Raw genomic sequence first — 18,563 nt, 5'->3', positions numbered from 1 at the left:
CTTATGTTCTTATATTATTTTTACAAAAATCAAAATTAATATTCCTGCTTCCATTTATAATTAAGAAAATACAGCTTTCTAGCCTTAAACCCTTAGTACCAACTAGATCTAATTTTCTACTAGAATCCATAATTCAATATAAAAGATGAATACACTTTTATTACTCCAAAAAGTGTAAAAAAAAACATTGTAAATCAATAATTTGATGAAAGAGGTTGTATAGAATTACAAAAGTATCATACACATATTTAACAATTTTATATTGTTAAAACTGATTTTATTTCAATTTCTTTTAATTTATATATACAATAATATTTACATATAATCTGATAAACATAAATTTTTTTAATTAAAAAATGTTTATGCATAACAAATGTGCAAAAACATAATATGCAACACACTTGTTCATTTTGATAAATCTGTAGTTTCAAATACTTTTTACACTATAACATAATTCATTGACGGTAAATGTATTACACGGGGTATTACAAATGATGGAGTAAATTTTAAAAAAAGCTAGCTGTTCACTAACAAGTATAATTTCAATCTATTTTCTAGTATTTTTTCATACATTCACATGGCAATAGTTGCTAGAAGCACAGTGATGTCATCCGGTTTTCCACCTATCACAATACAATAAATACAACTAGTTAATTAAATATAGATTAATTAAAAAAATACAGATTTTCATATCAAAACGTATGTATATACTATTAATTGAATTGGAATGAATAATAATTTAACAATTATATAAGAAGAATTTAAAAATATTACCATGAAGTAACATTTTTTTTTTTTAAGTGCTTAGAAAGATTTTACCAATTAATATTGGGTAAAACTTGAGAGCTCAAGCAAATTCCAGTTTTAAGATATAAAATTCCATAAGTACATTGCTTTGGGCACTCAGTTCAGCTTAATATTATATAATTCCTATTTAATATTATTATATTATTTTATTTTTTATAATTAATAATATTAACATACCGACAGTATTAATTCCATTTGCTTGAGCAGAAAGTGCAAACGGTGATAAGAAAGACCTATCAAAGGCTAATATTCTAGCCATCCATGCAATTGTGTTGGCAGCACATTGCAATTTTAAAGGATCACGAACACCTTCAATTTGACTTAATTCTTTTAACAACAAATGGTCAGGAACATTATCAAAAACTCCATCAGTGGCTAAAAGAATGACATCTCCATTCTCAACAGCAAAATCCGAAGTATCCGCCGAGTCTGGGCTGTCACTTAATACTTGACCATTGTGAGCAGGAGGTGGAACTGATAACTGATAGGGAGTATTAAAGTAGTGTTGTTGTTCCTCAGAGCGATGAACAACATGTCCTCCACGAACTACCATAAAACCACTATCACCAATATTAGCTGTATAAATACTGGAGGTCTCTTTGTTTAATACAACTACACACGCTGTACTACTTCCTGAAAATAATGATTATAAAATCCATGGTGGACATGGATTTTTTTATTTTAGTTAGATTATTTTATTAATTTTAAAAATGGTCATGCATCAACTACATTATAAGTAATTATATTACACAAGTCCCCAAGTGAATTACCAATAGTTAAGAGGACATCGCACAGGATGTGTTGTCTATGGCTTACACATGTACTACATAGAAAATTTTCGTTCACTAGTTTTAATAGTTAGTTATGTTAGTTTTGATATTAGAGAGAATTTACCCATCATTAAAGTTATAAGTAAGAACATTATCTGTGTTCTCTTATTGGTTTTTTATGATAATTTAATCTTTAAATGAGTTATGAGTATGTATAGAGCATAAATATATAAAAATGCACAAACTCATTTAAAAATTAAAAAATCATAAAAAAACCAACTAAAGAATATTAATAATGTTCGTACCTAAAGTTTGATAATGGGTCACTTTAATATTAAAATTAACAGCACACTATAGTAACTAGTGAACGAAAATTTGCCATTTAAAAAGGATATAACACATGCAAATGCAATGTTCTCTTAGTAGTTATTTTGCATCTAAATTATAAATAACTTATTACAAACAAGAATATTTGTATCTCTTTAAAAGTAGGTAGAATAAGCCTAGGCTTTTATTCTATGACACTTGTTTAATGATTCAAGTGAAATGAATTATTATTTTAACTTTTAGTAAAATATTATTATTGTATTAATGATACAGATTGTAAATTACTTGTAAAAATGAAAAAAAAGAAAAACTTTGAAGAATGGTAAAATTAAACTTTTTATAAAAAATACATATTAATTGGATTACCAACATTTTTACTATTTAATAATTTAAAATTGTTCACTTTGTTTGTAACATCTTACTTTTAATACCATACTAGATTCAAAAATTCCTGAAATATTAACTAATATGAAATTTTAGCCTCTAATATTTTAAAATCAAATTAATCCATTGCCCTCATAATTAAGTACACAACTGAAAAACTATAATGCTAGCTTTATGAAATTCTTAAATCAAAAAATGTTCTTACCTAAAATTGGTTGTTTATTTTCAAGTAACTCGTAATAACTTTGAGCTAACAATTTATTAGGTTCATTTGGTTTAACTTTTCCCAAAGATACAAGTCTTTCACATGTTGTCATGAGAAAACTTGAAAATTCGCCTGGATCAATGCCATAATGGCGCCAACCGCCAACACCATCAGCTACACCTATTTAAAATTTCATAAGAAAAGATATATTTAATAAGTCAGAATATGTTTTAAGGAGCAAAAATATTATGTTAAATAAAAAAAAACATTCACTATTACTTCATGTCAATCATACCATGCTTCAATGCTTCTAAACATTGTAATTTTTATACTGGTATCGGATGGTTAAATAAAATTGCTAATTGATGAAAGTATAATATAACGATGTATCTTAATAAAAAAAAAAAAAATACCTAATACATCAGTCGCTTTTCCTTTGGCAGAAAACCAAGCATCATCTCCAAATTTTCCTTTAACTGGAGGATGTTTACGTGAAGATTCTTTAGGAAAACCACATACAGCATAAAGGAATGAAGGCTCACGTTTCTTATTTACGTGCTCAGAATTTGAAGGTGCCAAATTAGTGAAGCCATTCCATAGAGCACGGGAGATAAGTCTACCAGTAGAAACTATTTGCTGCATTATTTACTTAAACTAAAATTGTCATTGTGCTCACTGATTTTAAAACACGAATATAAATAGGTAACTTAAACACAATTAAGCTGGAAAGTTAAAATGTAAATAAATGTTGACTAAATAATGTGTTAGTTATATATATTTAACTTTAACAAGTAAAAAAAAATAACATTTGCTTCTCAGCCTAAATAACTATTGAGAAATGTCTGAAAAGAGCTGCGATTCACCATTTATTTAATGTTATCAATTTTAGGCCTTATCATTTATTTTTTATTAACATAAAGACCAAACTCCATAGTGTTAAAGCAAACTCCGCTCCGGATAACGTTCCGAAATGAGTAGCACGATTAAAAGGCCACAGGCTGCGCTGCTTTCAAATATATTTAGGGATTTAGGGTTATTTTTTTGAAATAATTTGCTTTATTTTGATTTTTGAACCACTGCCCTTTTCAAATATTATTGCTAGGTAGCTAATAGCTATTAGCCTAGTATGATTTCACACTTATACACATAGATAATAATATATTATTATCTATGCTTGTACATAATAATATGCATAATGTTAATAGTTTATAAGCATTCAATATTCTTGATAAATAATTAAAAAAATTGAGTGTAACAATACATATCGGCAGGGGCGGACTGGGAGGTGAACGGCCCAGTATTCTACTTTCGGGGCCGGCACTACCTGTTTATACCATCCTCTATGAATAAGATATTAATAATACCTAAATACTTTTTCGAGTATTTATTTATCAAATATAGGTATTAGGCGGTACTGCCGTACTGGATTGTGCATAAACACCAAAAAGATAACTTGTTTGCACACTACGAAATTAATTTTTGATTCAAAAGCTTCACTAATTTCTAAATCCATGTTTAGTACCTAATTATAGGCTAGAGTCATAACTAGAGACGAATTTTATGCATTTTCATGGTGATACTAAGTACATGCACTTATAAAATGGTTTGAAATGTCAGCGATTCAGACTTTATTGAATCCATAGACCAATTTTAATTTTGCATATAAATGCATATTTGGTGGGTTGGTGCACTGTAAACTTTGGGGTCCTTTATTAACAAAAAATAAAAAAATAAATAATAGGTACATATTTAACAATAAAAAATTCAATCCATTTATTTAATTATAATAGACATTTTATTAGTTATTACTTATTAAAAATATCTTTTATTTATGGTAGCAAAGTATGGAATGGGAAGGGTCCCTTTAATTAAATTTGGGGGCCCTATGCTAGTGCACCGCCTGGCGCCTGCACATGCGTAAATCAGTGCCTGGATACAATGTACATTATATTATTATAAACTACATAGTTCGACCACAGAATAGATTAAATCTATGCTGTGGTTCGACTACGAAATATTAACTTATTAGTTATTACTGTATCGATGACTTATTGAAGATTAAAAATTATGTATGGGATGGGGTGTTCTTTAGAAAGTACATACTTTTAAATTATGTTTTTAAGCAAATGCGATTTTTTTTTCCTTTTGTATCGATAGCCAGAGAAGGAACCGCGTTAGCATTACTTCTCCTCTGACAATCAATTATCGACAATTATTAGTGGTGGGACAATCCCCCACTGCCTAATATTAAAACAACCTTTTTACAATAACAATTTTACAGCAACATTTTTCATCGCCGCACCTCCACAGCCTGGCGGACTTGCTCCTCTTCTTCTTTGAATGAGAAGATGCGTTCGACCATTCCATAGAACAGCCAAAATGACTCTTCCGCGTACCTTAATATATCTAACTTTTCATCCGGATCTGCTGGAAGCTGGTCAAATGGCGGCCCGCAAATTATATCCTGCAGGTTGTCGGCTGTGCATGGTCTGCGCCCTAGGTGGATGGACAGAGGATTACGGATCCAGAAGTAGCACTCAAACAGAGTATGCTCCACCGTGTCCTCGCCGCCCCTGCACTGTAGATACATCGGACTGGCGGCTCTGGCTCTCCTATAGAGATATGACTGGAAACAGCCGTGTCCCGTTAGTGCCTGTGACATGTGGAACGTCAGGGGCACTAGCAACCGTTCTTCCCAGCCAATGTCCGATGGATGGGATGCAGGATCGGGTCCAAGACGCTTTCCTGGTTGCTTCCCATCTCCGTTGCCACTCCTCGACGTCGACGGTCGACGGATCTTTCCTCTCTCTTTACGGTCTGCTTTGATGGCCGCGACTCGCCAGGTGTGATGTCAGCAAAGAGTCAGGGTCGGATCCTGGCCGAGTAGGTCCGCGGGAACCGTGGAGGCCAGGACCAGGGAGGCCTCGTCGGAGGCGGTGCGGTATGCGCGGATGGTTCTCACTCGAAGGTCCCGGAGCCTTCCCTGGAGAGAGCCTACGAGTGGCCCCTCGTAGTTCTTCAATGATGAAGTCAGGCACAACCCTCTGGAACTCCAGTACATTGCGCTCCGATTCGAATGCCTGGAATAAGTTATTTACAGCAGCCGAGGGTGCCAAGTTCCAGTCGGTGACGGGGGCCGCAGGGAACAGGGAGTCTGCTATTAGGGCTTCTTTGCCCCTGGAGTCCGCTGCTGGGTTTCGGATGCCGAACTTTTTCATGACGAGTCGGTACGGTCTTCCCCAGGGATCCGTGTCCACCTGAGAGCAGAGATCAGCCCAGGACTTGGTCTTGGCTTCACGTATTGCTATCCTGAGATTCCTCTTGGCTTGTGGAATAGCGAAATCTGGGCTCTTATCTTGTATGCCCAGGTGGTGGACTAGCCTGAGACACGCTTGGTATTGTCTACGAAGGGCCAGTGTCGACCTGCGTAGCTCGGCGATAGCCTCGTTCCACCAGTACACTGGACGTTTGCCTGCGGAACCCGGTCTCGTTCTCGGCATGCAGGCGTCGCAGGCGCTGAGTAGAAAGTCTTGCAGTTGATCAAATGACATGAGAGCCTTCCCCACGCTTGGTGGCGTTGCAGGAGATTCCAAGAGCGTGGAAGACTCAGGAGCCCAATTCGACGTGCCAAGAGTTGAAATCCCCAGCCAGTATGATGGAGACGTACCCCTGGCTCTGATTGCATCATCGATATCACTCAGAGAGGGGATGAACTCTTGAATCGTAAAACTGGGGCGCAGGTAGTAGCTGAAGATGGTCAGATCCCGGAACGACATCCAGGTGAAGCCGTTTCCGGAGCCCCGACTGTTGTAACCGAGCTCGGTATGGCGTGATGTGCCCACGGCGGCCTTTTGATCGTGACTGAAGCATCACCTGTCTTCCCAGGTTAGGTTAGGATATAATGAGGACATCCGCTTACCCTTCGTCCGCCGTCTAACACTATGAGTTGTTCCGCTGCCCAGTTCGCGTTCAGGTTGATTTGAAGAAGTCTTTACATTGTGGCCGGTTTTGCCTCCTACCGACTGTTTTCTGGCGGCACATGCGCCCGAACCTGGCTTGTGGTGAATTTTCGGGAGCCCGGCGGACTCACATGCCACACACCGATCGTCTGCTTCCACGCAATCCTTCATAGCGTGTCCCTTGACCCCACCTCTCCAGCAGGCACCGGTTCTGTCAGCTGCCTTGCAGTCCCTGACATTGTGGCCGAACGCGTGGCATCGAAAGCACCTCTCCGGAGGGAGGGTCCTTGCGCGTACGCGGCACATGGTCCACCCCCGATCGGGACCCTGGTGATGAGGATGGCCAAGTGCTTAGGCATCTTAGCCGTGGCAATCTGTTGACCTGAACGGGTAACCCCATATCCTGACGTCGCAGATGACCTCCCTGTCAACTTTCGCCGCTGTGTCGTCCTGCCCGGGGATGGCGTCGCGGGGGCCCTCTAGCACCTCTTGAGCTGTGGCGGCTGCAACGATATCAAGGGAAAGGTAGGGTTTTGGCGGAAAAGGGAATCGAACAATTTATGATTTGGCGGAAAAGTGAATTGGGGTAAAAGGGAAAGGTACACTTTTGGCGGAAACGGGTAACTCCCAGTTAAATAAATAAAATCGATAGGTTGATTTTAGATTACCTGCACTGGCAGAATCGATGCTGGCGGAATCGATAAACCTTATCCCCAAGCACGATGTAGAGAAGATATCTTCTCTACATCGTGTCCCCAAGTATAAAAAGGTCTGGCGGAATCGTATAAAATGTATAAAAAAAATAGTATAAATGTAAGTTAATATTTAAAATATATAATATGATTATTGTTCCTGCAAACATGATTTATAATAAATATAAAAATAACAATTTTAGTTTTCATATAACAAATAATCATTTCTATTATAATATAATAGCTACCTATTGCATATTTTATAATGATTAAGTATTATAAAAACATTTTCTTTCGAGCCTTAGCATTTGTGAAATCAACAATAATTTTTTCAATATTTATTTCATCAGTACGACCTCTTTCAATGCTTTATACTGATAATATATTACTTAATCTTTCTTGGGAAAATGGGAAGTAGAAATCCTCAAGTAATTTTTATTAATTTAAATTTGGAGAAAGATATTTCAGCTGAAGCCACAGTTACAGGAATTGTCAAAAAAATTATACAAGCTGTTAGAAGTTTAGAACATCTTAATTTTTGTATATTAAGAGTTACAAAAAAATGATTTGCCAATAGTTAAAATAATATAATTAATGTCGTATTGTCGTCTGACGATCGGTATTCGGTATAAATGTATGTTAGCGGCGCATACTAGTTGCCTCCCAAAATATACGAATTGCCTCCCGTCTTTATCGTAAATAAAAAGGTTAATTTACACTAGTTGCCTCCGATGACCAGGTAGTTCATAATTACATCCGAGTTGCCTCCCAAAAATGTTCACACTATAGTTGCCTCTCAAGGTCCCATATAGAATTAAGTAGTGGTTCATAAACTTCACTAAACAGTTGTTTATTCATTATTAAAAATATCAGACTTGGTAAAAACAATAATAATATAAAAATAATCAATACAAATAAAACATATCTTACTACTAATTAAAATAGTGCAGTTAAAAAACATCAGTCTTAGGTATAATATATAGAATAATGTTATAATAGTAATTTTAGACAAACATTTGCTGTCTGGGATACGACATTTAAAAAAAATTATTTATTACTCATTATTTATAACATTGCTTAGGCTTTTATTTTTTAGCCAATATTTGTAGGTACTCAAAATTTGATATTTTTTTTTCACTCAGCTTTTTTATTTGGGTGTCAATGAAAATTATTTTAATATAACTAATGGGAGGCTACTAGTATACTAGACTCTTTTCGGCTATGATAACATTTAGGGTACGTCGGGAGGCAACTCATAGTCGGGAGGCAATTCGTATAAAAATGATGGGCCTTTTTGACATCGGGAGGCAACTAGTGTGTGCCCATATTATTATATCGACAGGGTTGAACAACGTAGTTACGTAGAACGAACTGCTCTGATTCTCGATTACATTGTTAGTTTGTGTGTGTATCGCGTGACGCGTATAATAATCAACATATCTATTTATGTCTTAGTAAATTTTCTCAATATTTTGATAAGCGATTCCAAGTAAAATCTAAGAATATAACGAACCAGGCTTTTACATTTTGTTATATTAAGTTAAATACAAGATGATAATAAAATTATTATGAATCAAATTTAAAAAAAAATTGACATCTATCCACCAAGGGCCCTAGGGGCCATGCAGGCCCCAGTGCTGTGCACCGCCTGCACCTATGATTTTTACGGCACTGAGCACACCAACTACCAAGGCCTTCTGCTACACACAAGAACTGAACTAGACGATCATGATTTAAATCCATTTTGTACGGATGTCGGGTAGTTAATATTTTATACCGTTATAAACAATAAACAACCTTTCGTGTTGAAGAAACTCAGACGACTAAGTTTTATAATATTCTAATAACATTTCATTCATAATATAAATATTTTTGGTATAACCGCATGCGGTTCGGCCGCGTATATGTGCACGGCATCCGGGCGGTTGAACCATTGAGTTTATATAGGCTACCTTACTATAGCCTACCTAACTTATCTTAAAATTCGAATTGTGCAGTTCAATACAAAGATTTTAATACTAATTAGAGCTCGGCAAAATGAAAGTAAGTGTTTTTAAAAAATTTCTATATCCGGCCGTTCGTGATCTCGGCTGGCGAGTGTTCTGTGGACGGGATGCCGTCCTCTCGTGGGCGGTGGGCTCCTGAGGTCTTGAGATTATGTTTTTAATAATCTCCAGATATGTACCTAAACGTTTATTTGATTTTGGAAACTTAGGCAAACTTGTAATTGTAAGTACCTACATGTAAATATCATTCAAATTCGGTACTCGGGTCTGTATAAGTATATTATTATTGCTGATGTAGTGCGCCCTCTAGCCGTGTATTTCGGTTTTCTTCTATATCGGGTTTTTGTACTTGTTTGGGCGCCCAGCACATTGTTATCAAAATATCAAATATTGCTAGCGGAACATATGTCTTTTTTGCTGTGATTTTCTCTGACGAAAGTTTATTACTCATGCGATTTTATTTGACTTAATATTTAATATTTATAATTAACAGTTAACGATGTGTTTGGTCGATTTCAATAACGTTGTGTTACCGGGGAATGACGTCTCTCATATAGTTTTTAAAGGAGACACTTGTAAAAGAAGTGAAAAAACCATTGGTCCAGGATTGAAAAGTATCGACAATAAAATAATCGTATGTAATGGAGGAGTACTGAGGTCCAAAGATGACAAATACTTTTGGATAGAATATTTAAAAAAAAAATACACACCGGCTAAGGATGATGTTGTAGTGGGAATAGTGGTCGCTAAAACGTCTGAAATGTATAAAGTTGATATCGGAGCTTCTGAACTAGCTACTCTTCCATACTTGGCATTTACAAACGCTACTAAAAAAAATAGACCTAACATCAAAGTGGGGAATGTTGTAGCTGCTAAGATTAAAACAGCAACACCATTTATGGAATCTGAGATCAGTTGTGTAGAATATGCTAACAGCATAATTCTTGGTCAGTTAGAAAATGGTTTTTTGATTAATGTCAGTTTAAATTATGCATTGAGGCTAAGGAAGTCAAATTCAAAATTACTTTATCATCTTGGACAGATGGTTCCCTATGAAATTGTCATTGGGGCAAATGGAAAAATTTGGATTAATACTACATCAATACGAACAACAATCGCTATAGGAAATGCTGTACTAAATGCAGAACATCTAGAAGAAGAAGATATTCCACAATTAGTCAAGAATTTTAATAAAAGTTTAAATATTTAATAAAATGTATTTATTAACTATTTTTCATTGTAAGTTTATCATTTGATCATCATTATAAAATAATTTTTTGTAAGATTTAACAGCTATTTATATGCCCCCCAGCACCTCTCTATCTAATAATCTGTTCTTACCTCTGTAATTGTTCATTTGCAGTTTGACAAGGTGACTCAATATCCTTCTACTTTCCAATATCTTTTGATGTTCCTCCAGGATGTGACTTGTCATCTAATTTAATTGATACATATGCATCTGATATCCTACAAAAAAGGAGGCACTAACATAGCAACTTATGCCGATGATCAGGCCTCTTACATCATATTTTTGACCCTGGTATGGACTAAAGCTGAGCCCCTCTTAAATAACAATTAATTTTAAATTGTTTTTATAATATATTGAAGCACTTTTTTACATGAACGCTAAGCCTCATTATCATTGGTTCTTTTGACTCTGCCGATGATAAAGCTATACTTGCCTCCAATTCAGATCTCTTTCAAGCTTCAACCTATTTCCAAAGTCACCTCAACTTACTAAACACATGAGCAAACAAAATGAAATTTTTTTAATGTATTCTTCAATGTGCCATTTACCCTTTGGAAAAATAACCCCCCTCTAACTTTATGGAGTCAAGATATTATGACTCTGGTAATATATTTGGAAACTTCACCTGATAAAAGACTAACCTAAGGTACAGATTTCAAGTTCAATCAAAATCCTTAAAAACTGCTTTTATGTGCTAAGATCAATTTTCTTTCTAATCTAAAATATCAATTCACACAAAATCTAAACTGTTCTTTAATCTCTACTCAGACCTATTTGGGTGTATGGTATGTAAATATTGAAATGTATCAAACCTTCCCAAGTCTACACCATTCAAGCAGGAATCCATCACTTATCGGGTAATAGGCTTGAATCCCTGATATGTAACAAATGAAACGCTACACAAAAATTTGAAAATCAATCAGTCAACCAACTAGCTAAATTATAAAAGATTTCATCATCATATTTATTAATTATATAAACAAATACAGAAGGTACATTTCTCTGAAATATTAAAAAAAAAGAGCTTTCTAGTTTCTATATAAGATGCTGAACAGAAGAGCATAGGCCTGTTAACAATTCTTGGTCATACATATATTATTTATTGAATTGCAGAATATTATGTTTTTGTTTTACATATATTCTATAGATCAATTAATAAAAACTAATAAAAGAATTTATTATTTTATTATTTAATATGCATCATGCAAGTAACATGTATTGGAATCAATTTAAAAGTACAATCATTTTTTGTAATGTTTAACAAAAAAAATAATACGTTGTATATTGTGAGTATGGGATTTAATATTGGTATTTAGAAACAATTTCTTTGAGTGTATCTAAAATTTCAAAAATATGAAATAAAAATAAATATATCTTATAAAAACATTCACCAACAAGTTACACTGCTAGTTTGTCAAAAGTAGTCATATTCCATTTGTACGTTATTAAGATAGGTATTTAAAGAACGGAAACAACTAATCTGATAATTTTAAATTTAATACAGTAATTTATAAATTGATTACGAATAAGCTTAATTGTAATAATTTATACAATGGCTATAGATGTTTAAAATTATGTACATATTTGTTAATAACTCACAGATAAATTAGAAACAAAATAAAAACAATAGTAGTAAAACCATTAACTTAACTAATATAAAAGAAATTGATTATTTACTACTGCAAAACTAAATTATTGATTTGAAACTATTAATAATAACCACAAAAGACAGTAAATTGTATGATATAGATAGTTGTAATTTCGGTTCTTAAGACTACAAATTATAATTAATGGGCAATGGCACTGAAACAGTTTATGTTCTGGTAGAGTCATTATTACTTATATGTTCATATTATTATAATAAGAAAGTAAGCGTGGTTGTTTTTCAGAAAAATAAGCAAATTACATACAATATTGAATGTCGTAATATTGTGTATTATATCATATATTTAGTAAAATACTTTACTTTGACACTACAATCAACGATTTGTACAAATTTAATACATATTTACTTTTTTTAGTCTTTATAATTAAACTCTTAAATATTCCCACGGCCCTTAACAAAGCACTGTAACTTACCAGCTATTATATAATATTTTTGTTACTTTATGTATGTTAAAAGAATTTACATTATTATTCAAATTACCAGTTTTCATGAAAAATTATGTTAAACAAATCATCAATATTATAATTAGTATATTATAAGTATAGATTTTAAATATACGTTTTAGTTATTGTGTTTAATAACTACCAGTGAACAAAAGTATAACTTTTAAACTTAATATTTTTTTTTAAAGATAATTTTCATAAATGGTATAGCACAAATTAAAAAAAAAACCCAATTGTTTAATAATTGAACAAAAGATAATATTTAACTTAGATGCAATGACTCTTAATATATTAGTTTAATAACTTAATATGCCAATATATTAATGATTTTATAATTATAAAAAAATGTATTAATAGTAATAAATATAATAATAAAAACATTTCAATTAAGCTGATCTCTGAGTTAAGCATTATATAAAAAAATAATTATAAATTCAAATGTTTAATTAAAATAAGAGTATTTTAACAAAATTGTACATTGTCATAAATGAAAAGCAGGTATTTAAATAAAATAATATTTTATTTTAAACCTAAAACTTTATTAAAAACTAGTAATGAGAAAAAATAATACATACCTACAATACATAAAGAAGTGAGCCATTTCTTTATAAAAAAAATGCCGTGCTCCTTTTATACAAATACAACTTGGAGATAAACTACCTACACTTCTATGACAGACTAGAAAAAGAAAACATCATTGTGGAGATACTGTTAAAAATTAGCAAAGAATAATGAACATATTGTTTATATTTTTAAACAAAAATTATTAGCGGCAGTCCCAAACTTTTATAGTTTTGTCTACACTACCTGTTATTACAAATGGTTGTGATCTATGGAAATCTGTAAAAATAAATGAATAAATAATTGTGAGAAAAAGGAATTGATTAGACAACTTACCAACTGTTGTACAAAAGTGCCCATGAGCTAATAGTGTTTTCATATTACGTTTGTTTGCCAAATCCCAAATTCTAAGTGTTTTATCATCACTTGCTGATATAACATATTTACCACCAGGATGAAACACTAAACCGCGTACCCAATTATCATGTCCAATCATAGTAAATAAACATGAACGTGATGCAACGTCCCACATCTAGTAAAAATTAATACATTTCATTACATAATAGTACAAAACGACTGAACTTTGATTATAAACAACTATATATTTATACAGTAAAAATGATGCAATACAAATTTAGAACTCAGCGTAAAAAGATAAAGTAATTTTATGTTTGGAAAACCTGTTAAAATCATTTTGAAAAAATTATAATCAATCAAACTAGGCAGAAAAGTACATATTCCATAAAAAATACCGTTCTACATGTATTTTCCACTAAGATTGTCATGAGGCATTAAACAACGTTTTTATTTTTTTATTTAAAATATTTTTTTTATGAATGACATTTATCGGATCTTTCTCTGTTTAATAGAACTTACCAGGTTCTTTTTATCAAGTCTGTGTTAATGCTCATTAATTATAAGTAGGAAAATCATTTTTAGATTCTGAGCGGAACGATGAATGTATTGATTTTACCATGATGTGTGTGTTTTTTTTTTGTCTGTCATCACGTTTTGGGGCAGTAAAATGCTTCGATTTTTTACTTCAGTACCTCGTTCGATCAGAAAGTGAATCTAGTTGGTACTTTGGGGGGTCACAAGTGAAAAATTCTTAATAATTTTCTAAATAATCGAGAAAAACAAACTAAAAATTAAGGGGAAAACGGGAAATTTTATGCACACTCATTTTTCGACAAAATCGATTTCGGTTTTTGATATAATTTTAATAAAAATGAACATAGATACATGAAATTATCACCGAATGTTTATATAAGTATATTCTATCCACCATGCAATTTTCAAAACTTTTCGACTGAAGTTGAACTATTCATAGACATTTGAAATTTTTGATCATTATTAGTTTTTTTAAAATTAATATTGATAAAAATTTATTTGTTAGGCAGAAAAGCTTGAAAATTTAATACAAGGCTCTTAACATATTGTTACAACAGCAGTTGAAAAATAAAAGAAATTCATAGTCACAAATTTTTATAAGCATTCAAAGTTTGAATTTTGACAAAATACGTAAAAATCACAAAAATTCACAATTATTTTAAGCTAGAAATTCATAAAAAATTTTCTTTTAATTATTAATAATCTATAATATATTCTAGACAGATAAACTGTCTTCGCTCAGAATCGTTTTCGTATACAATGATATAATATCATTGGATTCAAATTTAATTCCATCCATTACAGTAACCCACTTGTAACCTACTGTACAGCAGAGCGACATCCACGACTTAACCACCTTTTTTTTTTCATAGTAACTATGACACAATTTTAATTTAGAGGAGAATTAAACCGAGTATAAATCAAAATATGTATTACATACCTTAATTGATTTATCCCTTGATCCTGATATAATAAAAGGTCCTTCATAACCATTTTTTTTCTGATCTACCCCAGCTCCTTCATTAATTGCAGATGACGATGCAGCTGGTGCCCAAGCTATACATTCAACTACATGTTCATGTCCTCGAAGATCGGCCTATTGTAATATTGATAAGAATTTTTTAGTTAAATTACAAATCATTATTAATAAAATATTTAAACTTACTTTACACTGAGTTGCAGCAATTATCCAAACTTTAACTGTATGATCGTTAGAACATGAAGCTAAAAATTGACCACAGGGAGAAACTTTGACTTTTCTGACCCATTCCCGATGACCAGTAAATGTTTTAACACAATATCTGGAAATGATAAAACACAAGAATAAAATTCAAAAAATTCAAATTTTTAATATTTTTATAATCTTACCCGGTATTTACTTCCCACATTTTAATTGTTTTATCTCTTGAAGAAGAAACTATGAAATCTCCTCCTTTTAGAAAACATACTCCAGATACACTATGTTCATGACCGTGCATGGAACGGATGCATTCATATGTTTGACTGAAATCCCACAGCTTTATGCTCATATCAGCACTACAGGAAACTAAAAATATATATAAATTAAAATAAAACCAACCCAGTTTTTATTTCTTTTATCATTAAATAACCTAATAGTTTGCCACTTTCATCAAATGCAATATCTTGAATAGCTTCTGTATGACCTTTTAAAGTTCTCTCATACTCGCCAGTCTCATAATCCCAACTTTTAATAGTGGCATCTTCACTTGCAGATACAAGAATATTAAAAATAGGATGAAAAATAACTTTGATGACAGTCTCTCTATGACCAGTTAAACAGTGTGTTTCAGGAGCTCTTGGTATCCAATCACTCGGGGAACGCAACGCTCTTTTTGGAGCTCCAGAATTAATTTCTTTTTCATACTCAGAAAGTTTGGATTCAAGTTCGCTTACCTAAATATTAATAAATCACATATTTAAACAAGTAGTATAATGATTATTTGAAATACAATTGTACTTTTGTGAGTATTAAGTATTAACTACCTTCTTTTGCAATCTGATTACAGATGTCCATTTTTTCTCAAGTAAACCACCATATTTATTTTCTACTTCACCAGGCATATCAGCATCTTTTTTTAATCCTTCTAAGGCATTGTGATAACTATTGCTACTAAGATAATCAGCAATTGCTTTATTTCTAAAAACAAAAGTATATAAATATAATATTAAGAACACTACAATATAATTAACATAAAAAAAAAAAAGTATTTTGTTTAAAAGAAATAGTATTGCTAAAAGTAATTTAGATGATAAATATTTTCTAAATAATATCATATCATATCATAACTAAAATAAAGAGTTAGAACATTATCCAAATAAACGTATTACAAGCTTACACTTAGCTCTGCACAAGATTCAACTTACCGCACTATTATAATTTAGAAGGTTGTAGTAGATATATTATAACCACATTAAACTATGAAATAATTTTGAAAACATTGTATGTACTTTCGTTTTTATTAATAATATTATTATAAAAATTAATGTGCATAAATTTTCAATATTTTTAAATTATATTACGCAAATGCTCAAATTTTAATAATTATTTTAATAATTTTAATCATATAAATAAACATTTTTATGTCCCTATATGTCTGAGCAATTATATGAAAAATGAACCTATTAGTTTAATGTTAATGGCCAATGAGGATCCCTCTATAGATCTTTAATTTTACTATTTGTTAATCTTTTTTTGTTCTTCAATATTAATCTGCTTAATGACTTAAATATAATTAACCTTATTTATCTATCATTATTTGTAATTAAACTTTATACTCTGTTAAGATCGCCACACACTGCAGTGGTAGCGGTGGCGGTTACGGTAAAATGAAGCCAGATTCAACTTTACCGCCACTGCGACAGCACCGCCAAGACAAAAGAATTTTACCACCAACGCTGCAGTGTGTGGCAACCTTCATGAATGTTATTGTCATTATGTAATTTGTATAAATTTTCTAAGGGTTTCAAACTCGTTTATTATTATAAAATAAAATAAACTTACAATTCTTCACGTTGTCTTTGTGACAGCACCATTTTCATGACTGTCCAACAGTTTGATATATTTGTAACTATTTAAACTATAATTTCCTTTAACCTAAAAAACAGGAAAATATTAATTAAATTATATCAATAGTAAAAGAAAAGGAAATTTAGAGCAAGTTATATTATTTAATAAAATTTTTAAATATATTCAAAGTTATTAATCCTATTTACACACACACATAATTTTTTATCACATATTAAAATATTTCAATTAAAACTTAATATATTGATTAATAAAAATTATTAAGATCCATATTATAAATTTAATTTAAAAGTAATCTATAATTGAGTTTTCAGAAAAATGTTAGTCTACCAAGCACAAGTCTTTTAGAAGGTATTTTTAATAGTTAATGAACTTTGAACACTTATCTATTCATAGGCGTAGCTTAATGAATTTTTATAGGGAAGCTTTAGAAAACAATGATTCAGGTATCTAACAGAAGTTAGATAAGACTAAACAAAATTCTAGAGAGGCTATAGCCCCCTTAGTCCTACACGCTACGCTTATGTTTATATTACAAGGTTCGTGTAATTTTAGTTTATTGCCTCATTAGAAGGTACGCTAGGTTAGGTTATTTAAATATCTTGAATTCTTGAAACAAAGAACAAACTTCTTAAAGACTGGTGTTTTAGTCCGTGAAGTGTATGATATAGGATAAATATAATTACAGCATAAAAACTATAGTAGACTATTATTAGCTATTTTGGATAAATTTGATAATTGTGAAAAGCTATTAATTCCTAATCTTTGGTTATATTAATATATTTAATGATCCTAACTTTATATTTATATGTTTACTATTATGAATAATATTTAATACAGTAGATATAACTGACTAAAGAAACTATACGAAATAACGATATATTTAACATTTGAAAATAAAATACATATTAATAACATAATTACTCATTTTGATAGATTTTAGTGTCACTTTGAAGCAGTATGGGGACAATAATATATGATATTTCATATAATACCATTACTATAGCAGCAGTGTACAAATTGGTCACTTATTGAGTATCGATATAGCAGCATATGATTAATGTCCCTAGACCTCACTAATCAGAAATACAGCCTATTAAATAACTTATTCATGACTGTTCATTAATGAGTTAAGTCAAAGTGCAGAACAAAGAGCTTTCATTATAATTACTAGTATTGTTGTAATTAACAAAACTATTATTAAAATGGGTACTAACATACGGTAAAGATGATTATTTAGGTTTGTGGAGATTTGACAATGGTTTAAATAACAAAATTTACAAACGTTAATATATATAAAATGTTTTATGTAATAAAATATATCTAAATCTAAAAAACTTTTATTATTTAATATTAATAAGTAATAGCAAACCTGTTCAAGATGGTAAATAACATATAAAAATAATATATTCTAAAACACAATAATTCCAAATGCTTTATCTCTCGAGAAATAACTTGAAATTTATAATAAAAAAATATGTACTTAACTTTTATTATTTAACTCGGAGAATTTAATTTCAAGAAAACGATATTTTTCATTTATACCTATATTTTAAT

At 31.4% G+C, this 18,563-nt stretch overlaps 3 protein-coding genes across 3 annotated transcripts; 1 reads left to right on the top strand and 2 right to left on the bottom strand.

The window, feature by feature from the left end:
* Nucleotides 1–236: 236 nt before the first annotated feature.
* On the bottom strand, nt 237–3,359 carry LOC107174039 (protein phosphatase PTC7 homolog). Its single transcript, XM_015524837.2, has 4 exons — nt 2,907–3,359; nt 2,494–2,673; nt 985–1,440; nt 237–623 (listed from the first exon to the last, which is right to left on the bottom strand). The coding sequence occupies exons 1-4, from the start codon at nt 3,133–3,135 to the stop codon at nt 574–576; spliced, it is 915 nt and encodes a 304-aa protein (XP_015380323.1). The 5' UTR covers nt 3,136–3,359; the 3' UTR covers nt 237–573.
* A 6,179-nt stretch (nt 3,360–9,538) lies between these two features.
* Nucleotides 9,539–10,435, top strand: Rrp40 (exosome complex component Rrp40). Its single transcript, XM_015524847.2, has one exon. It carries the CDS (start codon nt 9,650–9,652, stop codon nt 10,358–10,360), a length of 711 nt encoding a protein of 236 aa, XP_015380333.1. The 5' UTR covers nt 9,539–9,649; the 3' UTR covers nt 10,361–10,435.
* Nucleotides 10,436–12,313: 1,878 nt separating this feature from the next.
* Nucleotides 12,314–18,561, bottom strand: Lis-1 (LisH and WD40 domain-containing Lis-1). Its single transcript, XM_089222993.1, has 9 exons — nt 18,379–18,561; nt 16,983–17,075; nt 15,965–16,118; nt 15,571–15,874; nt 15,329–15,506; nt 15,126–15,261; nt 14,901–15,056; nt 13,406–13,601; nt 12,314–13,348 (listed from the first exon to the last, which is right to left on the bottom strand). Exons 2-9 carry the CDS (start codon nt 17,018–17,020, stop codon nt 13,275–13,277), a joined length of 1,236 nt encoding a protein of 411 aa, XP_089079119.1. The 5' UTR covers nt 17,021–17,075; nt 18,379–18,561; the 3' UTR covers nt 12,314–13,274.
* Between the last annotated feature and the right edge of the window lie 2 nt (nt 18,562–18,563).

This window comes from Diuraphis noxia, unplaced genomic scaffold (assembly GCF_037042655.1).
Source record: "Diuraphis noxia isolate RWA-SAM2 unplaced genomic scaffold, SU_Dnox_SAM2 contig0003, whole genome shotgun sequence".
Lineage (NCBI taxonomy): Eukaryota > Metazoa > Arthropoda > Insecta > Hemiptera > Aphididae > Diuraphis > Diuraphis noxia.
The sequence above is the reverse complement of the archived record's forward strand: the minus strand, read 5'-3'. Positions and strand labels throughout refer to the sequence as shown.